This window comes from Nelusetta ayraudi, unplaced genomic scaffold (genome assembly GCF_046127955.1).
Source record: "Nelusetta ayraudi isolate G7.1 ecotype Tasmania unplaced genomic scaffold, CSIRO-AGI_Nayr_v1 ptg000109l, whole genome shotgun sequence".
In the NCBI taxonomy this organism is placed as follows: domain Eukaryota; kingdom Metazoa; phylum Chordata; class Actinopteri; order Tetraodontiformes; family Monacanthidae; genus Nelusetta; species Nelusetta ayraudi.
In genome coordinates, this window is record NW_027466159.1 from 1,186,349 (window position 1) to 1,209,793 (window position 23,445).

The 23,445-nt window shown below is 47.2% G+C and overlaps 3 protein-coding genes and 1 long non-coding RNA gene across 5 annotated transcripts; 2 read left to right on the top strand and 2 right to left on the bottom strand.

Moving 5' to 3' along the window:
• Window positions 1-1,079: 1,079 nt before the first annotated feature.
• Window positions 1,080-4,372, top strand: gpr137bb (G protein-coupled receptor 137Bb). Of its 2 annotated transcripts, XM_076048936.1 has the most exons (7): window positions 1,082-1,718; window positions 2,543-2,592; window positions 2,677-2,899; window positions 2,984-3,133; window positions 3,227-3,355; window positions 3,565-3,686; window positions 4,235-4,372. In XM_076048936.1, the coding sequence occupies exons 1-7, from the start codon at window positions 1,302-1,304 to the stop codon at window positions 4,338-4,340; spliced, it is 1,197 nt and encodes a 398-aa protein (XP_075905051.1). In that variant the 5' UTR covers window positions 1,082-1,301; the 3' UTR covers window positions 4,341-4,372. The 2 variants fall into 2 exon arrangements, with proteins under 2 accessions (XP_075905050.1, XP_075905051.1); XM_076048935.1 differs by having other exon boundaries at window positions 1,080-1,718; window positions 2,677-3,133.
• Window positions 1,636-4,356, bottom strand: LOC142903364 (uncharacterized). The gene is made up of 3 exons (XR_012929229.1): window positions 4,224-4,356; window positions 3,556-3,679; window positions 1,636-3,468 (listed from the first exon to the last, which is right to left on the bottom strand). It is a non-coding gene; the product is annotated as an uncharacterized LOC142903364 (long non-coding RNA).
• A 1,188-nt stretch (window positions 4,373-5,560) lies between the features above and the next one.
• On the bottom strand, window positions 5,561-16,499 carry ero1b (endoplasmic reticulum oxidoreductase 1 beta). Its single transcript, XM_076048839.1, has 17 exons — window positions 15,973-16,499; window positions 13,201-13,320; window positions 12,286-12,369; window positions 12,153-12,194; window positions 11,556-11,629; window positions 10,621-10,694; window positions 10,399-10,519; window positions 10,046-10,113; window positions 9,915-9,941; window positions 9,747-9,773; window positions 9,228-9,320; window positions 8,294-8,540; window positions 8,145-8,214; window positions 7,932-8,018; window positions 7,185-7,318; window positions 6,336-7,090; window positions 5,561-6,291 (listed from the first exon to the last, which is right to left on the bottom strand). The coding sequence occupies exons 1-16, from the start codon at window positions 16,138-16,140 to the stop codon at window positions 7,027-7,029; spliced, it is 1,500 nt and encodes a 499-aa protein (XP_075904954.1). The 5' UTR covers window positions 16,141-16,499; the 3' UTR covers window positions 5,561-6,291; window positions 6,336-7,026.
• A 157-nt stretch (window positions 16,500-16,656) lies between these two features.
• Window positions 16,657-23,443, top strand: gtpbp2b (GTP binding protein 2b). The gene is made up of 12 exons (XM_076048798.1): window positions 16,657-17,348; window positions 18,102-18,128; window positions 18,339-18,523; window positions 18,613-18,724; window positions 18,945-19,142; window positions 19,248-19,422; window positions 19,750-19,969; window positions 20,094-20,229; window positions 20,371-20,429; window positions 20,649-20,820; window positions 21,317-21,481; window positions 21,561-23,443. Exons 1-12 carry the CDS (start codon window positions 17,151-17,153, stop codon window positions 21,771-21,773), a joined length of 1,860 nt encoding a protein of 619 aa, XP_075904913.1. The 5' UTR covers window positions 16,657-17,150; the 3' UTR covers window positions 21,774-23,443.
• Window positions 23,444-23,445: the final 2 nt, after the last annotated feature.

A 23,445-nucleotide genomic window follows, 5' to 3' on the forward strand; every position in this document is an offset into this window, starting at 1 on the left:
TCACTCGGCAGTGTGAGCAGAGCGGCGAGTGGAGACGGACGATCGCTGTCGTCAGCATCCACCGTTATCTAACCATCTGCCTTGTTACGTAAGGGCACAGAAGAAGAACTGCAGGAGGAGTAGGAGTAAGAGGAGGTGAAGGAGGAAGAAGTGGAGGACCCATCAGAAGGTTGCTTCTGCAAAGGAACCTTCTGATGGTTTCTACGTCACAAGATTGGAGTCTTCTACGGCAGGCCAGTGCGCTGCTGCGAGCTAATACTAGCATGATCCTAACGACAGAGAGAGAGAGACACCAAAATTAAATGGAGAAAAAGAGATTCTGCTTTCTGAATGGAATGTTTCCCAGATCTGATGGATGGATGTCCATCTTGGGAGACAAACCAAGAAAGGGCACCATAAAACAAAACAAAACAAAACAAAACAAGAAGCTTCCCCGATGATTGGACGACGACTCCTCCTCCATCAATTTGAAGAAAGAAAACAGTATTAAATACATTTTTTTTAAAAAAAGAAAAATAATACCGTCAGGTCCGTTACAAATTTAAAGAATATGCCATATAAAAATGATGAGGTCAAAAAGATCCATTCCTGATGGGGTTGGTGTGACCGTAAACAAAGAGCATGTTTGACATGAATACATATGAAGTAATGCTGAGTTATTCATTCAGTCACACTCATTCATTCATTTATCTATTTAATCTCTTTTTCTTTCATAAAGGTTGTTTTATTTCTTCAATGAATCATTCTGCATTTTTTATTTTAATATTCCAATTCTTAAAAAAATAAAAAAATAAAATGGAAAACTGTCAATACGCATTCAGTGTGATTATGATCATTTCATTTTTCATCCAGCATAAAGCCCCCAAAGCTGGCCAATTAAATCCCTCCACCCTCAACCGCCCGCAAGAGCTGCCGGTGTGTGTGTGTGTGTGTGTGTGTGTGTGTGTGAGTAGACACGTGCGCCAGTCTCCCCTCTCTCTCTCCCTCTAGATCCATCTCTCCTTCTCCTCTCTCTCCTCTCTCTGCAGCCTCCCCTCATCTCTCCTCCCGACCAATCAGCCCTGATCACGTGACCGGCCAGCAACCAATGGCGTGGTGGCAGGCACCGGCAAAAAGAGGGGCGGTGCCTCCTCCTCCCCTCTCCTCCCGTGAGTCAGTCGTGTGTCTGCAGGGCGGCGCTGAAGGACGACTGATGTCGGAGAGACTCGTCTCCTGAAGCTCCTCTCCTCCTCCTCCTCCTCCTTCTCCTCCCCCTCCTCTTCCTACCTCCTATAACCTGCTCCATCCCCTCCTCCTGGGTGATGAGTGAGGAGGTGATGGAGGAGCAGCAGCAGCAGCAGCAGGAGCAGGAGCAGCAGCACGCCGGCCACGCCTCCTCCTCCCTGCCCCCCCCTCCCACCATCGCGCCAGCCGTGCCCCCCTATGTGAAGCTGGGCCTGACGGTGGCCTACACCTCCTTCTACTCGCTGCTCTTCGCCTTCGTCTACGCCCAGCTGTGGCTGGTGCTGCGCTACCGCCACAAGCGCTTTAGCTACCAAACAGCCTTCCTCTTCCTGTGTCTGCTGTGGGCAGCCCTGCGCGCCCTCCTCTTCTCCTTCTACTTCAGGGACTGCGTGACTGCCAACGCGCTGGGACCCTTCGCCTTCTGGCTGCTCTACTGCTTCCCCGTCTGCCTGCAGTTCTTCACCCTCAGCCTCATGAACCTCTACTGTGCACAGGTGGGTGGGCCGCCAGGGGTGGAGAGGGAGCTGGGGGAGGGGGATGTTCTGGGAGGGTGGAGCTGGGGTGGTGGTGAGAGTGGAGCAGGTTTTGGAGGGGTGGAATAGGTTGTGGTGTGGGGTTGGTGGTGGTTGGTGTACTGGGAGGTGGTTGTGGGGATATTGGGGGTGGTTGGGATGGAGCTGGGGGAAGGTAAGGGTGGAGCAGGTGGTGGAGATAGTGGTCAGGGGGCTGGTGAGGGCTGGTGGTGGAGGGGATGAAGCAAGTGGTGGTTCGGGTGGGGATGGTGGAATAGGTGGCACTGGCAGGACTGTATAGGGACTGGAACTGGTACTGGTGGCACCTGCCCCTGTGGGATCACCACTGCTTGGACGGAGGCTGGCACTAAGGTGCCAGCATGTACGCGGTTAGATTGTCAATGATGGAACTGGAGCAGGTAATGGTAGGATTGACGCTGGTCAAACTAGTTCTGTTGGAACTATGACAATTAAGACCAGTGGACTGGAGATGGTAGTAGTACGAGTTAGACTGGGACTGTTGGGAAGGGCGCTGGTTCTGGTGGGACTGGAGGCTTTTCTGGTGGGACTACAGCTGGTTCTGGTGGGACTGGCACTGCTAAAACAGGCACTGGCTCTTGTGGACCTGGAACTGGAACTGCACACTGGCACTGGCAGGACTGGCACTGGTGCTGAGATACTGGTAACAGTATCAGCTTTACAGGATGTTTTATTTTTGTCAGGTCAAATCAGTTTGATTTGCAGCTTTGACACGTATGACTGAAAATACATGTACATAAGAAGTTTCTCTCCTTTTTCATCCACAGGTTTATTTCAAGGCAAAGTCAAAGTACTCACCTGCACTGCTCAAGTACAGGTAACTTCCCTGCACAACTCAACAAAGTCAAGGTATTTCCAGGCTGCTTCCAAAGTTAACCAAAGTCTCCCCATCCTCCTCCAGACTTCCCCTGTACCTGATCTTCCTGGCAGTCAGTCTTCTCTTCCTAGTGGTCAACCTGGTTTGTGCCCTGCTGGTCAAAATGACTGCGGCTGATGTCAAGACCATCGTCCTGGTGAGGGTCACCATAAATGACAGCCTCTTCGTCCTCTGCGCCGTCTCGCTGTCCGTCTGCCTCTACAAGGTGGCCAAGATGTCGCTGGCTAACATCTACCTGGAGTCCAAGGTATCGTTCCCCGCTTCTGAAAAGGACAGTCAAGAAAACCCTGACATTGTTCCACGTGACCATGAGTACCACCTCTTTGTGCAGGGGACGTCGGTGTGTCAGGTGACCCTGATTGGCATCACCGTGGTTTTGTTGTATGCCTCGCGGGCCTGTTACAACCTTGTTGTTCTCGCCCTCGCCGACATCGAGAACATCAACTCCTTCGACTATGACTGGTACAACGTCTCGGACCAGGTGGGTCTTTTGTTGTTTGTCCATGTTAATGTTACAAGTTTTAAAACATGATCTTGGTTCATCGTTGAACTATTGACCTCTGACCCCCTCCAGGCGGACCTGCGGTCGTCCCTGGGAGACGGTGGTTATGTCGTGTTCGGGGTGATTCTTTTTGTCTGGGAGCTGCTGCCCACCTCACTGGTCGTATTCTTCTTCCGGGTCCGACGGCCGCCCCAGGAGAGGGTGAGTCTGCCCGCCCGCCTGGGTCACATGACTTTGGCCACAACCTGGACCCGTGAACCTGTTGGTTTCCAAATTTGTCTCAACATCCCATGATCTCTTAAATCCACACACAACTGAATTACACAATGACATTCAGCTAGCTTAGCTACAGTAACTCTTAATTAGCTTCAGGAGCTGTGCGCTAACTCCAAGGAACTGACCATCCACAGAGTGTCGCGGGCATACCCAACCACGTCCTGTCCTCCAGAGGGTACTTCTTTGACAACCCCCGCCGGTACGACAGCGACGACGACCTGGCATGGAGCATCCCGCCCCAGAACACATCTGCAAGGTACAGACCAATTGCTGCGTGGGGTTGCCGGTGAAAATAGAGCAACAATCAAAGAAGAAGTTAGCAACTTTGTGAGCAACTTTGACAAAGTCAACTCAACGGAATGTAGGAGTTCCCAAGTTGCCAATATGTTCAGATATACATATGTATACACACATATGTATATGTGTATATCCATATATATGTATATATATGTGTTGATATATGTGTATATATGTATGTATATATAATATATATACACATTCATATAGATATGTATATATATATATGTATATATATATATATATATATATATATATGTATATATATATATATATATATATATATATATATATATATATATATATATATATATAGATAGATATATATATAGATATATATGTATACATTTTAATTATTTATTTTTTTGCCAATTTTCTTGTCAATTAGCTGGAAAGCTTTTCAGCAATCACTTCATATTTGGCTACAAAATGAGAATGGGGAGGAGTTTAAATAATTTTGCTTTTTTTTTTTCAATCGTCTCCACACATCTCTCACCATGCCCTCAGCCTCTCCTCCGACTGGGGCAGCCGCCACAGCAGCTTCACCGTGCATGCCAGTGGCGACGAGCAGCGGCTGACGGCCACCACCGGGGAGCTCCACCATTACCCATGATCCTTCGCTGCTGCTGCTGCTGCTGCTGCTGCTGCTGCTCTGCGATTCCTCCGGCCCTCGGTCACATCTGTTCTCGTCGCTCACATGTCAGCTTGTGGAGTCTGACGTAGATCCAGGTGTAGTTTCTACAAATACTAGGACTAAATAGTTTCTATGAAAGAAAGTGTTGCCAAATGTTAACAAAGAAACTGATCCCTGAGAAACCATAGACACACAAAGTCACGATCGATTAACTGATTACGACTCAACCACCCAGTTTCATGTGAAGTGTGACGCCAGAATGTTTGAGACTCTTTGTTGATATTCACTGCGAGCACCAAGACAACGATGTCGTTACGAATGTTTTGAAGAATGTCTGCTGAGCTTTTTCTGAACTTTTTCACAAGGGCGCCGGGAACCGTCGACCACTGTCGACCAGAGGAAACCAAAACCAAGGGCAGAATTTGTTCGCATTTGGGTTGTTTTTTTTGTTTTTGTTTTTTCAATTTCTGCCCAAATCGCTAAGATTTACAAAAATATTCAAGCGTATTTTTGAGCATCACCAAATCATAGCGAAGTTTATCAATTTAACATGGTCAGCTGCAGTGATTGGACAACTTTGGTTTTACGTCAATAGGATTTTTTCAGAGAGAGAGAAATTATGTTAAAAAAGACTGTGAAATTTGAATTTTTGATTTATTCACCTCAGAGGAAAAAAAGGAATGAAAAATTTGTCTACGCAAATAGTAACAAGAGCAGAACAAAATAAGATGTTGAGCCAGAGTTTGTCGTCGCTGGTTGTTTTTGTTATTTATGTTGTTGCCGTTCATTTATTTTGCAGCACTGATGAAATTCTATATTTCTAACAGACGCAGGTTTTCTAAGTTATTTGTACTGCTCACCCAGATCACGCATGTGTGCTTGATGGTTATTCTCCCCCCCCCCCCCCCCAATTATCTGTGCATTTGTGATGTGCCGACACACAAAATGTACCCCGTCAAAAAAAACTAATAAAACACAAGTTTTGGTTTTGACCACAAGAAACATTAAGCTGCAATTATGTCTGTGTTCATTTTTCATGGTTGGGTCAAGAGCCTGCTATCACCATAAAGACTTTAGTTACCGGAGACTTTAGTTGAGTTTTGGTCAAACGTCAAAACTTTGCCTGCATACAACATTTGTCTTTTTTGTAAGATTCTCTTCCAACACTTTGCAGGTTTAAAAGAAAAAAAATTCTTGAGTAATGTTCAGAAACATTTATTTCTCCTGTCAAATAAATAGACTCAGCAGCTACACACACTCACACAGAGACACATTATGTGTGTTTGTGTGACAAAAAAAGAGATAGAGATGAATTTAACATTGCAACTTTTGCTCATGTCCAACAAACCAGCAAGCTCCTATTATCACTTATGGACATTGATCTATTTCATTTTAGTTCAACCTTTCCTCAAGTCCAACTTAAATGTGATGTTTTGTAAGTTGTGCCAGTTGGGGCAACACACAGTATTTTTGCAAAAGTGAGGCTGATGAGCGACATTTACTCTAAAGGGGAAACAAAACTCCATGAAAAGAAGAAAAACAGGCAACTGAAAACGCTTTGGTGCAAACAAGTGAACAAACAAACAATAACAAAACAAGGAATAAAATTATCTGATATAATCTGATTTAAGCATCTTTAACACCTGGACTGATGACCCAGAATGATTTTCAGGTCCAGTTTGCCTGTGATTGACAGCTTCCATAAGCCAATCACAGTCCAGCAGGGCGGCGACGTTCACCCACACTGTGTTGCTTGTTTTTTCTTTAGCCTCTGTTGCTTGTTTGACGTTGTTAACAAGTGATGGTGACATTATCATTTCAAGATGATGGGGGGAAAATATAATGGCCTGTGTGACAACAACAATAACTCATTAAACTTTGCTTCCTTTCTAGGTTTGTATGAGTTTAAAAGTGAAAAAAAGAGGTGAAACTCATTGCAGTTGTTGTGCTTTGAGGCAAACGGCTGAAACAAACAAATGATGACTGACACACACACACACACACACACACACACACACACACACACACACACACACACACACACACACACACACACACACACACACACACACACACACACACACACACAATCGTTAGACAAACTTGCTACTGTATCAAGTTTACGGTTTTTAATCTATGGAGTCGTGATCTGTCATTTTGTAGCTGCAAGTGTTGCTGTCTCACACACACACACACACACACACACACACACACGGCTCGAGGCTAACACCTAAGGAGGAGTGTCCTGCAGGGGGCAATAGAGAGGCAACAGCGTCTATCCGTCCGTCCGTCCGCACAAATCCAGCAGGATGTGACTTCACAAGAGGGGGGCGGGGCTAAGCGAGCAGGCGGGGCCGGAGGGTTCAGTGGACCTGTGACATCGCTTCCTCCCAGGAAAGTTTTAGATTTTTACGAAAAAACAAAGCATCTCCAGAGCAGACGAGAAAAGATGAGAGAGCGAGAAAAAAGGAAAACAAAAACCCCAAAGAGTTCTTCACGGGCCAATGGGCGCTCGAGAGGGTGAGGCCCCTCCCCTTCTTCCTCCTGAGCAGGGAGCTGCTTGGCCTGCCGGCCCCACCCCTTCCCCACCAGGTCCTTATTGCTGCGGTTCTCACAGTTCTGGTCCCGCCCCCCTCCACTGGGCCAGCTGAAGCTCCGCCTCCTGTTACCTGGGGTTGTCCTTAAGCAGCAGGCGGAAGTTGTGCAGCTGGTGAATACTGGTGGACAACCTGGAGGGGGAGTCAGAGAGACCTGAGTGACACCTGCAGCATCGCAACGTCTGGTTGGCCAGCTGGTTGCCGTGACAATGGCGAGCAAACGCACCTGCTGAAGCCGTTGAGCAAGGCAACGATCTCGTGCCGCGTCAGCTGGAAGCCTTTGGAGGGAGAATGTTCGGGAAGGTTCCGGATCTCCTTCTCCGAGAAGAGGATCTTCAGCGCCGTGCCCAGGCCCTGAGTCTGCAGGGGCAGGGACACACACACACACACACACACACACACACACACACAAAAACACAAAAACACAAACACACAAACACACACACACACACACACACACACACACACACACACACACACACACACACACACACACACACACACACACACACACACGTTGGCAGGTTCATACAGATACAGGAGCATTAGCTCAAATATTACCTCAAAGCTAGATTGGCTCAAAGCTAGATTGGCTCAAAGCTACGTTGACTGAAAGCTACATTAGCTCGAAGCTACATTGACTGAAAGCTACATTGGCTCAAAGCTACATTGGCTCGAAGCTACATTGGCTCGAAGCTACATTAGCTGAAGCTAATGGCTGACTCCAAGTTTGGAACTGTGCAAATCAAACAAGGCCTGAGTTTGTGTTTTTTTTTCCTGGGGCTCTCGTGTTACTCATTCTGATGAAAAAAAATCCCTCTCCATCTGACTATGATGTCACACTTTCATACCATAAAAGGAGGGAAAGAAATGTCCGCGTTAAAAACAAAATAAACAAAAACAAAAAACAGGCAGCCAATCCCAGCAATACTACAGGAGGGCATGTGAGAGGACGGAGTGGGCGGAGCCTCACCTGCAGCTTCCCCCACAGGCGGCACTTGCTGCAGCCGACACAGTCCATGATCCTGGAAATGTTTTTGAAGTGGAGGCGGAACTCCTCCTGAGAGACAGAGAGAGAGATAGAGACAGGCCACCGTCATCACATGCTCCGCCAACTGACCCCGCCCCCACCCAGCACCCCTTACTCCACCCACTGCCGCGACCCTCCGGAAGTTTCTGTTCTCACCTTCAGCGTTGCCGCCTCCAGCTTGCGCCCGGCGAACATGGACTTCTCGTCAAAGTGCATCGGGAACGCCCTGAGAGACAGAACAAGGTCAGAGGTCAAGGAAACATCGTTCCCTGCCTAGTTGGGAAGGGGGCGGAGCCTCGTCTCACTTGATTTGGTCGAAGAAGCGCAGCAGCAGGTCCTTGGTGGCGCTGTCCTCCTGCTGGTTGCCCGTGTACAGGTAGACGGAGGCCCGCTCGAAGTAGGGCGCCACCTTGGAGAGCGCGCGCAGCTCCAACAGGTACAGGAAGTAGAGGTTCTTCAGCCGCCGCGTGCCCTCACCCTTCGTCTCGGCCGTGTCAAACCGCCGGCGGAACTCCTGCACGTTGGGGCCCCAGATGGAGCGACCCCAACCCTCTGAGGAGGAGAGGAAGAAGAAGAGACGGAGGAGATTTTAGCAGTGATGGTAGCGATAGTGATGATGAGTGATGACAGTGATAGTGATGATAGTGATGATGAGTGATGACAGTGATAGTGATGATGAGTGATGATAGTGATAGTGATGATAGTGATGATAGTGATGATAGTGATGATAGTGATGATGAGTGATGACAGTGATAGTGATGATAGTGATAGTGATGATGAGTGATGATAGTGATGATGAGTGATGATGAGTGATAGTGACGATAGTGATAGTGATGATAGTGATGATGAGTGATGACAGTGATAGTGATAGTGATGATAGTGATAGTGATGATAGTGATGATGAGTGATGATGAGTGATGACAGTGATAGTGACGATAGTGATATAGTGATGATAGTGATGATGAGTGATGACAGTGATAGTGATAGTGATGATAGTGATAGTGATGAGTGATGATAGTGATGATAGTGATGATAGTGATGATGAGTGATAGTGATAGTGATGAGTGGTGATGTTATAGTGATGATAGTGATAGTGATGAGTGATGAAGATGATGAGTGATGACAGTGATAGTGATAGTGATGAGTGGTGATGTTATAGTGATGATGATGGTGAGAGTGACGATGATGATAGTAATAGTGATAGTGATGATAATAGTGGTGATGATGATGATGTCATACCATCAAGCAGGTACTGGGCACACAGGTGGATGTTGATGCTGCTGTGGAGGCCGGAGATCAGGCGGTAGAAGACTCGCTTCTCCAGACACAAACCTGCAAACAAACAAACTTCATAAATCTGCAAAAACATCGACGCTATACAAGAGGAAAAACGTGTATCTTCCCTTCGCTGTTTCTCAGTTAAACTGTAATCAAATTAAAAACAGAAAAAAAACAGTTGATTTTCAAAATGCAATGCAACGTGCTGGATTTTGTTTTTCTACGCGCTGTATTTTACTGTGAAACGTCAACGTTACGCAACGGCTTCAACACTGTTCAGTTGGGCCGTCAAACAATAAAGCAGATCACACTTTCAATCTGAAACTATGATTGACAAAATGCATGTATACTTTAAATACCTGCATTTTGTATGATACCAGCAGTTCGGTTTATTATTATTTTTCTTTTTTTACACACATCGATGCTTCAGGACAACGTGTCCTGTATGAGAGGGTACGGAGCATTTTCCACGCGTCTTACCTTCCAGCCAATTGTAGAAACCTTCTCCTGCGAAAGTGATGCCAAACAGAGTCAGGGTAAATGAATTGAATAAATTAAAGTTAATAAATCAATAACTAATAAATCAATTTCATAACAAAAAACTAACAAATAAATAAAACTCCCAGACGGCAGGTCAGTTTTACTCACCATCGTCGTCTCCTGGACACACACACACACACAAAGAGGGAGAAGAAAGCTTTGTGTTGATTGATCAGTTTAAACACACACACGCACAATTAAGCAATAACGACAATGATGGCAACTGATGAGGTTTCAGCGAGAGGTGGGCAGGGACTCACCTCGGCTCAGTGCCAGAGGGTTCAGAGGCCGGTACACTGATCTGGGTCTGTCACACACACACACACACACACACACACACACACACACACACACACACACACACACACACACACACACACACACACACACACACACACACACACACACACACACACACACACACACACACACACACACACACACGTCAGTAAACAGGAGCCAAACACAGATTGTTCACACTGCTTTTCATGTGACGGACAGAAAGGCAGTGAGGGAATTGAAGTCTCACAAGTCAGACTGTGTGTGTGTGTGTGTGTGTGTGCATGCGTGTCCTTCTCTCTCTCTCTCTCACTTGAAGCAGTTCTCCTCGTAGATGCTGTTCCAGACCCTCCAGGCTGAAGGACCCTTGTAGCCGGTGAAGCGCTCCTGGTTCAGCAGCAGGTCAACGTACTCAGCGTCTGGAGACGTTTCATCTGGCAGAAGGAAGAGAAAAGAAACAAGAAAACACAGCGGGCGTTAAGTCACCGTCCCTCCACCATCCCAGCAACCGCAGGTCCCGAACCCAGAGTCTCACCGTCCAGCTCGCAGAAGTGGTCCTGGGCGTCGTCGTGCCTCGCCCAGTCAGCGAACGCCTCTTTACTCTGATTACTGAAACAGGAAGCAGTGCAAAGATTCAATAAGATTATTTTATGGAAGTTTGGCAAAAAAAAAAAGGGTCAATAACACAAAACACAAAAGACAGGTTTTGCACGTACGATGTATCTAAAGCAATAAGTGTCACAGAAGATAAATAGAATAAAAAGAAGAAGTCTGTTCGGCAGCGATGCAAACTCAACTAGCTAGCTTGCGGCGGCATTTGCTAAGCAAATTATTTTTTCAAACAAACCCTCTGCAGGATCCAAAACAAATGGACTGTTTTAAAGGAATCAAGTTGTGAGAAGCTGAACAAACAGTAGCAGATGTCCAGCAGTTCAACCTGGGACAATTTTTTTTTATTTTTATCGGACGTATCGAGACTTCAAGTTCGGCTTGCAGTAACTGCAGCCCGCCACCAGAGGGCGGGCGGGCCGGACGGATGACCAGACCAAGTGGCTGCTGGTTCAGTCTTGAACTCTTTCATCAGTTGCCATCGTTCTGACGACGGTCAAACTTTTCCATGAGGAATCAGGGCTGACGAGCCCCAACAGGAAGTGGAAATATTTGCCAACTGTTGACCTTTGCCCCGACCCCTCCTCCTGATGCATTCAACCAGAGCTGATCAAACACAGGATATTGATGAATCAAAGCCAGGATATTATTTCATTAAAACTCAGGATATCAGTGCCACTAATATACATTCGGTTATCTATTTTCGCTGCGTCACGCCGTCCGACTGGCTCCGCCCCCTCCCATGCTTCCCATGACTGCTGGGAAACCAGCAGCTGCAGCCGGGTGGTAAATGTTTGAGCAGTCTGCTATCTGTCTATTGGCACAGCGTTGCACTGTGGGTAGAGGATGGGGTGGCGTCACCTCAGGGTGCTGTTGATGGCTCCCAGATCTTCAGCCTGCTCACACTCTGACACGACGTTGGCTGCCTGGGAATACTGCAGGGGGGGGGACAGAGAGCTTTTAAAGGGCCAGTTTTCACCCAATAAATCCCTCAAACTGAACATTTGCACTCTCATGGTGTTTTTTTTATTGTCCTCAAATCAGAATGCAAGTTTAGAAACTTTTAAACAAAATCCACAATGACATCAGACCTTAACAGGAACAAACACACACGCACCACTGGAAAGTCATAACAAAATATCAGTCAGCTGGTTAGCTTAGAGTCTGTGAGGTCATAAAAATGCTCCCACAAGGCTGTTTGGCATAAATTCATGTTTAGTGTGATTCCGTAACTTGACCCCCCTGACGGAGGGCCAGAGGTCCAGACTGATCAGAAAGACAAACAGCTGGCTGCCAGGGAAGTGGACAGCAAACAGAACGTGTGTGTGTGTGTGTGTGTGTGTGTGTGTGTGTGTGTGTGTGTGTGTGTGTGTGTGTGTGTGTGTGTGTGTGTGTGTGTGTGCGCGCGCGTCAGCTGACGAGGCAGGAAGTGCCAGAATAGGAGCAGCTGATACTCACCTTGTTGTAGTTGCCAGACTTGATGCCCACCGGGATTTTACTCTGCAGTAAGAAAGAAAGAAAAAAAACCTGTTCAACTGCTGAAATACAGCTGAGCGACATCAGGTGGGGTGACCTCCGGGTGACCTCTGACCTCTGGACAGGGCTCCACATGGCAGTCTTTGATGGCACAGTGACCGTCGTCGGGCCAGAAAGGACACGGCCGCTTGAGGTTGACCTGCAGGAGGGAAGACGGAGACTGAAGAAGGAGTTCCGTCCACATCCAGGACAGGCTGAACTTTTTTCTCCACTGGGTGTTTGTGGGTGAGGGTGAAATATTTCACTACAACTCAGTTTGCCCAGAAATTTCCCCTCAGCAATGAGAAAATTCCCTGCCGTCCTTCCAATCGCTGGCACCACAGGAAGCCGCTCTGAAAACACTTGGATCTAGGAAATCCACTCCTGGTGATGTCACAAAGGGGCAGGGCGGGGCGTGGCAGAGGGAGGCGACACATTTGAAAGGTGATTGGCTCGGTGTTGGCTCCGCCCTCGGACACTGCCTCGTTTTTGTCTCCTTCCAAACACGCGGGAGGTCTGACAGAGGGTCAGTTTTTGCAGCAGGCTGTAAACAGAGGGCTAAACAGGCTGTTTTCTGGAGGTTCTTTTTAGGGGGGTGGAACGGGGAGGGGCTGTTTAGCTGATAATCATGATATCAGGTACCCGATCTGATACGATCAAATCCTGATAACACAAAAAACACTTCCACTACAGTTTAACGTGGTCATGACTGAATGTTCTGGTGTTCAGTCAGTGTGTGTGTGTGTGTGTGTGTGTGTGTGTGTGTGCGCGCTGTCGGCTTACAACACAGGAAACCTACATGACAACCCATGTTGTGCAACCGTCAGTTGCACAGAGACGGCTGTGGTGTTTTCCTGCACTGGGCTTCCTGAGGTGCCTCTTCACAGGCCGCCGTCGAGAGTCTGCTAGAAGCAACCCTGTTCTCTACAGCTACAGACGTATCGAAGCGGAGCCGCTGAGGAGGAAGTGCGGCGCAGAGCGCGGCTCTCACCCGGTAGTATCGGAAGTAGTCCTTCTCCGCCAGCTTCTGGAGCAGCGGGAAGATCTGGAAGTTGTTGAAGACGTCAATGCTCTCCACGTCGCAGAAGCAGTCGTCCAGGACTCCAGTCAGCTGTGTGGGGTGGAGACAGAAATTGAATTCATTACAAAAAATTAAAAAAAAATTGCTTTGTGTAAAATTATCACATGTGCAGACCTGTATTTGTTTTAAACCTGTATTATTAATATATTTTTTTAAACATTTTACATGAATGAAGAAAAAAAGAGGCGGAGCCCACACAGTGTTCACTCATCAAATAGATTATTACCTGCTGCTTGACAGCCAGCGAACAAACTAATAGATAATTATAAAAAGGCAGAGGTCCCATCAGCAAACTGTGACAGTGGTCGGAAACCTTGATGAGTTTTTCTCGCTCTTACCGGCAGCCTCCACCTGCACGGGTCGGTTACCTGTGCACGTAGAAAACAAAGCTGCACCTGCTCGGCCGAGATTAAAGCGTTTAGTCAGCGGGACGAGAGAGAGAGAGAGAGAGAGAGAGAGAGAGAGAGAGAGAGAGAGATAGATAGAGAGAGAGATAGATAGAGAGAGAGAGGGAGAGAGAGAGAGAGAGAGAGAGAAACCTGAGAGGACGCAGGAGGTCCACAAACAGGGGGAGAGACACTGTAGACGAGTCTTCCACAAAAAAAATAACAACTGTCCAAAGTGAAAAAAAGTCAGGGGTCTTTGTGTGAAACAAACCGAGTTCTTAATTTGCACTGTGAAAAATCCAAAAGTGGAGCTGCAGCAGCAGCAGCAGCAGCAGCAGCTCTTCCTCTATTACAGAGTTTAGTGGCAGCAACTCATTTGGTTAAATTTGCATCACATGCAGGTAGCAAAGAGAAAATGAGCTCAGAGTGAAGCACCGAGACACTGAGATTCCTGGTTAATCTTCAGCCATGACAGTTCAGAGTTATAAATAATATTAGAAATATAAAATAATGAAGTGAATGAAATAAAAGTAACAAAGAAATAAAAATATCAATAAATAAAATAATAAATATCGTCAAAAGAAAATGTGTCAACGTCAAAGAAATTAATTCAATATTTGAAATTTAAAAATAAAATTAGAAGCCGACTGTAAAAAAGGTTCAGTCAACTGGCCAGCGGGAACGACACCTTCAGTGACACCTGAACGGCAGTTTTAGGGGAAGTTTGGCTCAACATGGAGTTCTTTCTCATCAACATAAAACCCTATTTTACCGAAAGCTGACCAGCAAAGTCTTCAGCCCGTCGACATGCAATTTTATAGTTTCTTCCAAAAATAAAATAAATTCAAACAAACACCATATGGTTCCAAAAGACAACAGCTCAACCACAAACCATTAAAAAAATCAAGTAAAAGTCAATGTTAAGCACCATAATGATGAACAATCATACATCTTTTGAACACTGATGCTGCGTTCAACCTCCTTTTCTTTATCTTTTGCTGAAATGATCCAGTCACAGAAGTGTGAAGGTGCTGCAATAACTCCTGACTGTCTGAACCGCTGCGACTGCTGGATCGTCTCAGAGTTCACAACTCTTTCCTCATTGTTTTTTTTTGTTTTTTCCCCGCGGTAATCCTACTTCCCTCTTCTCCCAACGACATCGCACAGCAACAACGCCAACAACGACGACGACGACGACGCCGATAAATATCACCTGGCGCAAACTGTGGTTGATCTCTGACAGCAGCGGTGCCCCCAGAGCGAGGACGGCCAGGAGGAGACCCACTTGTCTCTGCATGCCGCCGCTGTCGCTCTGCTCCTCTTCACTTTAAGTTAGATGAAAAAAATTATAATAGCAAAAAAACTAAAAAATTCCTGCCGGTGAACTTAGAGCCCATATGTCACAGCAGTAGCAGCAGTGGCGGTGGTTGTACGCGTGGGCTGAGCCGTCACTAGACCAGAGCCAGGGCCAGGGCCAAAGCCCCGCCCCTCCATTCCGGACCCCTCAAAACACAAGCGGCTGACAAAACAAGCCACGCCCCCGGGGCGGTTTGGTCTCCTTCCGGTTTGTAGTCCTCGCCGCTGAGGCGGTCACATAAGGCGCTTGTTAGCAACAGCGCCTAAAAGACTACAAGTCCCACCAAACGTCGGACTCAAACAGCCAATCATAGCACACCACGCTCTTCTACAGCACAGCTGAAAAAAAAGTTTCATCAACAGTCATGTTTACTCTGCGTCGTCACCGCTGTCTGTTGTTATTGTTGTGAAACCTCCCCGGTGTGTCAACAAGAAGTCACCCGGGGACCAGAAATGAACTGAAAATAGGGGAACAGGAAACACACCGCAGGAAGCTGGCGGTCATGTGATGTCGCAGAGCGATCGGCCAGTGCAGAAAACATCCTCCGCAGACACCTTGACAACGACCAGAAACACACATCATTTTTCCTGGGGTGGTTACACAAAATGTTGGAGGTTGACAACCGAAGTATTTTTCTTTGTTCGTCTGAGCTCAGCTGGTGTCTTTATTTTTAAACACCTACGATCCAGAACGAATGCAAGACAAACGAACAAACAACAAGCCGCTAACTGCTGCTAAATTGGGGCTGGCAGTACAGCGAGCTAGCAGCACACACGCATAGCCGGTGACGTCAACTTAGGATCAAAGTAGAAAATGCTAGAAGACTTCCTGGACAGTAGCGTAGCGTTTTTTATCCATTCAATAAAAAATAAAAAATAAACAGCCACACAGCCTTCGCGAGTGTGGTTGCACGGTTGGCGGGACACTGACGTGTCTCACCTGGCAGAAGCAGCTCTGGTCCTGGTTGTCCGAGGCTCGGTTCGGACTTTCGCTGTGCTGTGTTTGGGGTTTTTTGGCGTCGTCGTGCTGAAACCAGCCCAGGACAAAGTTGCCGAGGATCAGGGCCAACAGCAAAACGCAGAACCCTTGCAAAGTTGTTTTCCACATCCCTCGAAGTGTTGCCGGGGCCCTCCGGAGGTTGGAAGAATAATAATACGAAAAAAACAAAACAAAACAGGAAACTTGTGTAGGCTAGACCCTCACACGGTTGCTGTGCGGTAGCTAAGGCAGCTTCAGGCTAGCCCAAGTTAGCATCCGCAGGCTAATGGTGGCGATGAGGAGGGCGGACCAGGTCTGTGACCTGACGGGTCGCCTGTTCAAAGTGCCTGAGACGGGCCCGTAGACATCCGAGTCCCCACACAGAAAAACACAGGGCTCGTCGTTGACACACGGTACACACACATCTCATAGCCAAAACACTTTCTACACACTGCTCTGTCAAGGTAGCGTGTCGGAAATATATCTCATTTCCGGCTATAACCTCCTGAATGAATTGTTTTCACAATAAGAATTAATTCGCCAGCTGTGATGGAAATCGGATTCAATGTTGGCGTCATTACAACGTGTTTCTTTTTTATTATTATTATTATTATTATTATTATTATTATTATTATTATTATTATTATTACGTCCCTGCGATGAACTGGCGACTTGTCCAGGGTGTACCCTGCCTTCGCCCTAAGACAGCTGGAATAGGCTCCAGCAGACCCCCGTGACCCTGAATAGGAATAAGCGGGTATAGAAGATGAATTAATTAATGTATTATTATTATTATTATTATTATTATTATTATTATTATTATTATTATTATTATTATTATGTCACTTGGACTTTTACTTTGAATTGGAAACATGATTCCCACACAGAAAACCTGGTCGGCAAAATTATTTTGAAAGTTGCAACCGGAAGTTGTATTAGCTCACGCACTTGCCTGCGTCGGTGGTGATGATGCTGAGGAGAGGGAGAGAGAGCATCCTCTGCTGTGCGTCCGCGAGCCTGTTAGGCCCCGTGATAAGATGTAAACAGATAGTTTATTAATATGTGACTCTGTTACACGGTCACAGATTTAGGTGACTTCCGGTGATCTTAAACTCCAGTCCGCCGGTGACGACCCTGCGATGGTGGATCTGTCCGGGAATGATGCGGTGTCGTCCGGATTGGCTCGACACGGCCAGGGCTCCGGCAGCAGCAGCGGCGGCGGCGGCAAGAAGGCGTCCAAAAAGCCCCGGAACAGGAGAGGCAAACGGGGACGAAGGAAACGGAACAAAAAGCACAACCGGAACAACAGAACGCCGCCGCCGTATTTTCCACCGGAGGTAGCAGCTCCTGTCCCTGGATTATTTGGGACGCCAGACCCGCTAAACTAGCAAGCTAGCTAATAGCTTTGCCGGGGAAAAACAAACCAACAGATATCTACTTCCAGGTTTACCACAAAAAACATTTAGTGAACAGCACATTAATAAAATATTCATAACATGGTGTGAAAATACTTTGAAGCCCCCCCTCCTTCCGGTTCCTGCTCTCCTCTGTTCCGCCGAAAACCGCGGCACCAACCTTCCCTCAAATATCCATCAAATAAACACAATTCTGTCTAAAAACAAGATCGTAACCTTTTCATGAGAGAATCCTGTTTTTTCTTTGTATAAAAGGGCTGATCTGACAATTCGGTACAACTATTTTTTTTCTTTTTTTCTTTATTTTGTTTTGCCCCATAAACAACAGTTTTAATCAGCAAATTGAAAATCGTTGAAATGAGTTGAGGAAATTAACGAAAGTGGCGCAAACAAATAGATTATTACTTGATTTTTTTATTTTTTTATTTTTTAATTCTTAATTCAATCCAGATCGTTTCAATCTGGTTACGTACTTGACCTCTGTCTTATGTTTTATTATTATAGAAACTTTAATTTTCAATATTGCTTGCTCAACAAGGTCCATCTGTTGATTTTTGGCTAACATCTGAAACAAGCACATAGCATGACAGAGTGGTGGCTAAAGGTCGTGGTGTGTTTTCTTTTGCCCTGTTCTATTAACAACAACAATGTGTGTTTCTGCATTTTATTCTTCAGGCTGAAGAAGGAAACATTGAATACAAGGTAACCTCCTCCTTCTCCTTGCAGGTTTAATGCACAATAACACCACTTCAGAAACACAAGATCGTTCATCTTAATTAGCTTTATCTTTTAGCTGAACTACCGGAATTTAAGCCCCCATTATTGCTTTTTGTGAAATATCTGCCATTTGCATTAGTAAATTCATTTTGTCATTATTTTGCTGTCTGTTTTGCGCCGTTCATGCCGTGGCAGTTGAAGCTAGTAAATCCCACCCAGTATCGCTTCGAGCACCTGGCCACACAGCTCAAGTGGCGGTTGCAGGAGGGCCGCGGCGAGGCAGTCTACCAGATCGGCGTGGAAGACAACGGCCTACTGGTGGGCCTCGCCGAGGCTGACATGAAGGCCTCGCTCAAGACCCTGAGGAGGATGGCAGAGAGGTGAGGAGAGGTCATTCTAGGTAGAGAAACGTGTGATCACAGGCCGCAGCTTCCTGTAGCCTCTTGCCACTTCCTGTTTGTGTGCTCAGAGTCGGAGCGGACATCACCCTCCTCAGGGAGCGGGAGGTGGACTACGACTCAGACAGAAACACCCGCAAGATCGCCGAGGTCCTGGTCCGAAAGGTTCCCGATGATCAGCAGGTCAGAGTCAGACTGGAGCCTTCGTTCCACTTCCTGTCAGCCAGTTTCCTTCTGATTCGGTTTTCTGTGATTGAACCTTCCATTTGTCTTCTAGCAGTAACCAGGAGGTTGTTGATTGCCCACCCTGTGACCACTCTTCCTCCTCCTCCTTCACATCCTCCCCATCCTCCACCTACTCCTCTTCCTCCTCCACCTCTTTCTGTTCCTCCTCCGCTTACAGTTCCTAGACCTACGGGTGGCCGTCCTGGGGAACGTGGACTCGGGCAAGTCCACCCTGCTAGGGGTCCTGACGCAGGGCGAGCTGGACAACGGGCGAGGCCGGGCGAGGCTCAACCTCTTCAGGCATCTTCATGAGATTCAGACGGGGCGAACGTCCAGCATCAGCTTCGAAATCCTGGGCTTCAACAGCAAGGGAGAGGTGAGCCGCTGAAGTCTCTTCAGTTGGTCCATCAGGTGGAATTAGAGAAAAAATAGTCCCTGTTCAGGATCTAAACAGTCCAGTTCTGTTTTTTCTGGCCTGTAGGTGGTGAACTACAGCGAGTCCCGCACGGCGGAGGAGATCTGCGAGAGCTCCTCCAAGATGATCACCTTCATCGACCTGGCCGGCCACCACAAGTACCTGAAGACAACCATCTTTGGCCTCACCAGCTACTGCCCCGACTTTGCCATGCTAGTGGTGAGCGCCAACACTGGCATCGGTAAGCTGGAACTTCTTCTAACAATGTATATGTATATAATAATAATTTGTAATAAGTTGTTTATTATTAACAATAATGAACAAATTAGTATATTATTATAATATTTGCTGATATTTATTGATGTAATTATTTGTCCAACTTTCCTTAAAATAAATCACATTTTTTTCACACTTATTAATCAGTCATGAAGTCAGGTGTAATTAATGAAGCCACCGCTAGAGGGCATAAAACACCAAGCATGACTTCACCCCAGTTTTGGCTGATGATTAAATTACCATCCTCTGCGTGCATCCCCCACTCCGCTCCCACCTTGTCTCCTCTCTTCAGCCGGCACCACCCGTGAGCACCTGGGCCTGGCTATGGCGCTCAAAGTTCCCATCTTCATCGCGGTCAGTAAAGTGGACCTGTGCTCCGGAGGCACCGTGGACCGCACCGTGCGGCAGCTGGAGCGGCTCCTGACGCAGCCGGGCTGCAACAAGGTCCCCCTGCTGGTGGCCAGTCCGGACGATGCCGTGACGGCCGCGCAGCAGTTCGCCCAGTCTGCCTGGTGGGGGCGACACACCAGTCACAGCACCCCCCAATGGGCACCCAGCGAGCCATTGTGATGGCGCCTTGAAGATTAATGTCTGTTCTGTTTTGTTTTTTCCTGCGTGTGTGTGTGTTGTCCACAGCATCACGCCCATCTTCACCCTGTCCAGCGTCTCTGGAAAGAGTCTGGACCTCCTGAAGGTCTTCCTGAACATCCTGCCACCACTGAGCAACAGCAAGGAGCAGGAGGAGCTAATGCAGCAGCTGACCGAGTTCCAGGCAGGCACACACACACACACACACACACACACACACACACACACACACACACACAGAAAGCCTAAAATGTAATAGTTTTCTGTGTGTGTGCGCGTGTGTGTGTGTGTGTGTGTGTGTGTGTGTGTGTGTGTGTGCGTGCAGGTGGATGAAATCTACTCCGTTCCTGACGTTGGCACAGTGGTGGGCGGGACTTTGTACAGGTGAGTGACAAGATGTACCTGCCCACGGCTTAATATGCGCACTAACACTACACACATTGGTGCATGTGTGTGTGTTACAGTGTCCGTTAGCTTCCCCAGGTTTCAGCTGACCTTCTAAGAAATGCATTAAGGAAAGCTAACACAGCGTTGCACAGCTGTTAATTGGTCTCGTGTGTGTGTGTGTGTGTGTGTGTGTGTGTGTGTGTGTGTGTGTTTTAGCGGAGTGTGTCGGGAGGGCGAGCGGCTGGTGGTCGGCCCCACCGATGACGGCCACTTCCTGCGGCTGAAAGTAGGCAGCATCCAGAGGAACCGCTCGGCCTGCAGGGTACTGAGGGCCGGACAGGCCGCCACGCTGGCGCTGGGCAACTTCGACCGCTCGCTGCTACGGAAGGTCAGAGGTCACACAGCTTGGAAGCAGAGGGAGAGGAGGAGAACTTTCCTTTTTCTTTTTCTTTCTTGCTCACACAGAGCCGAGTCCTCAGCAGGTTATCTAAAAGAAATTTAAAGGTCCCATTATTATCATTATTATATGTATACATATATATATATGTATATATATATATATATATATATATATATATATATATATATATATATATATATACATATATATATATATATATATATATATATATATATGTATATATATTTATTATTATTATTATTATTATTATTATTTATTATTCTACACAGTGTGTGTGCTAGACACACACATCTGTAAAATCGCCCCTTTTGTGATGTCACAAAGGGCGGTGATGCCTCTCTCTCGGGTTAGTGACCACTCCCCCCGGGGCCGGTCTTGGCTCCGCCCTCTCAGACCACCGTGTGTTTCCGTGGGGACTCTGGAGTGACGTGGCCATGTCCTGGCGTCTGATTGGCTGCTGCAGGGGATGGTGCTGGTCAGTCCCAGGATGAACCCGACCATCTGCTGCCAGTTTGAAGCCGCCATTGTACTGCTCTTCCACGCCAAGACCTTCCGCCGCGGCTCCCAGGTCACCGTGCACGTGGGCAACGTGCGGCAGACGGCCACCGTGGAGGGTCTCCACGGGAAGGTGGGTCACCCCCGCCCCTGACCGGCAGCTTCGCCGCCTTGTGTCCACCTGTGGTAACTGCTGCCTTTGTGTTTTGCAGGAGGAGCTCCGGACCGGTGAGCGTGCCGTGGTCCGCTTCCGCTTCATCAAACACCCCGAGTACCTGCGGCTGGGTGCCAAGTTGCTCTTCAGGGAGGGCGTGACCAAGGGCATCGGCCACGTGGCCCGCCTCCTGCCCCACCCCTCGCCCTGCCCCTCCCCCTGCCACCAAGACCAGAACGCCGACCAGAACCAGAACTTGCAGGGCCACTAGGGAGGAGGTCTGACTCTCTGAGCTCCATGAACCTGAACCTGAGACTAGCCCCGCCCACAGCCCCTCCCACCTCCTCCTCGGTGTAGACTTTCTAATCCTCTATCCTGGATCCACAGTGGTGACATCATCATCATCATCATCATCATCATCATCATCATCATCACATCACCATCATCAACATCATCATCTCCACCATCACCATCACCACCACCACCACCATCATCATCATCATCATCATCATCATCATCATCATCATCATCATCATCCACCATCACCACCACCACCACCATCACCACCATCATCATCATCTTCATCGTTCTTGGTCTTCGCCCTCCCAGCAGACCTCGGTGTCTTCAGCAGACTAATTTACCGGCTCACTAATCTGATGTGATGACACTGTTGGATTTATGAAGCTCCTCCTTCTCAATTGTGAGAAGGCAGCGGGGATTATTTCTGGAGGAGGTTGGGAGGAAGCAGGGGGTTGGGACTTCAAGTCGCTCCAAGACAAAGAGGAACGGGAAGAAGGAGAGGAATGGAGAAAAATCATGGAGGTTTTAGGTGGTGGACAAACAGGAAGTGTGGAAATAAATCGACACAGCCTAAATCGACCACAGAGTGATTGACAGGCTCTAATCTGAGATTTGGGTTCAGATGATTGAGGTTTTAATGATTTTGAGACGAGTTCCAGCACAACAGCGACACAAGTGTTTTAATTTCAATGTGCTGCCTGGTTGGTCTGTAACGTAGCAGGCTAGCCAATGCTATCCTGTTAGCACTGTTCAGAGTGTCCAGGTGTGACTGCACAGCCCTGCTCAATAAGAATAAACTGCACTATTAACCAGAAAGATGTGGGTAAAAAGCAGAAAATATAAGGCTGGCTCTTCTGCTAACAGGTTATTGAAGCGGGCTAGCTAGCACGCTGGTTTGCTTTTAAGTCGGTTTCCATACGTGAGCTAATTTTGCAAGTAAAAAAAATAAATTCTCAGTAGAATATTAAGTTTTAAAAACTTAAATGGTTTTCAGGATGTTTCGGTTCTGCTGTTTGGAACCGAAAGGTTCCAACAGGAACTTTGACACTCACCTGTCTGAGCCTCAGGCCGAGCTCAGGCCAGTTTCTTCTAACAGGGTTTTGAAAGTTTCTTTCTTTTGCCATGTTTTTAACTGGGCTCCCCCTTTATTTGCTGTATAAATTCAATCCATGTAAACGTCCACGGAAACTTCAGGTGGATTAGAACCCTGAACCTTTCTCTCTGTCTGCCGAGACTCTTCTACACTCACTCTCGGCTCGTCTCTTTGTTCCTGTGACGTGGTGAAATAATTCTACATTTTTGCAGTTGGACTCATGAGGCAGCTTGTCGTTGCGGAACGTGGTGAACCTGCATGACAGAAACAGTAAAATCTGTGCAGTTGTAAACCTTATAAAAATATATATATAAATATATATATTGAATGTATTCTCTGGTGTAGCTTTGGAATTTTCCTCCCGTTGACTTTGCACTTTGTGTTCTGCCTTTGCATGCCAGTGAGGGAGAGGATGGGGGGGGGGGAGAGATGAAGACTGAATACAGCTCAACTTTGACAGAGTGAATATATAAGCTGGTTTTGTTTCGTTTATTTTTCTTTTTGCTGACTGTCCTTGCAGCTCAACAATAAACTGCTCCTATTGAAAATT

Coding starts and splice junctions, on each gene's coding strand:
- gpr137bb (XM_076048935.1), top strand. CDS start 1,302: ATGAGTGAGGAGGTGATGGAGGAGCAGCAGCAGCAGCAGCAGGAGCAG. Junction 2,593..2,676: donor CCTGCACTGCTCAAGTACAG/GTAACTTCCCTG, acceptor ATCCTCCTCCAG/ACTTCCCCTGTACCTGATCT. Junction 3,687..4,234: donor CCCCAGAACACATCTGCAAG/GTACAGACCAAT, acceptor CCATGCCCTCAG/CCTCTCCTCCGACTGGGGCA.
- ero1b (XM_076048839.1), bottom strand. CDS start 16,140: ATGTGGAAAACAACTTTGCAAGGGTTCTGCGTTTTGCTGTTGGCCCTG. Junction 12,370..13,200: donor ACTACTTCCGATACTACCGG/GTGAGAGCCGCG, acceptor TCCCTCCTGCAG/GTCAACCTCAAGCGGCCGTG. Junction 11,630..12,152: donor AGTCTGGCAACTACAACAAG/GTGAGTATCAGC, acceptor CCCCCCCTGCAG/TATTCCCAGGCAGCCAACGT.
- gtpbp2b (XM_076048798.1), top strand. CDS start 17,151: ATGGTGGATCTGTCCGGGAATGATGCGGTGTCGTCCGGATTGGCTCGA. Junction 18,725..18,944: donor AGGTTCCCGATGATCAGCAG/GTCAGAGTCAGA, acceptor CTCCGCTTACAG/TTCCTAGACCTACGGGTGGC. Junction 20,430..20,648: donor GTGGGCGGGACTTTGTACAG/GTGAGTGACAAG, acceptor TGTGTGTTTTAG/CGGAGTGTGTCGGGAGGGCG.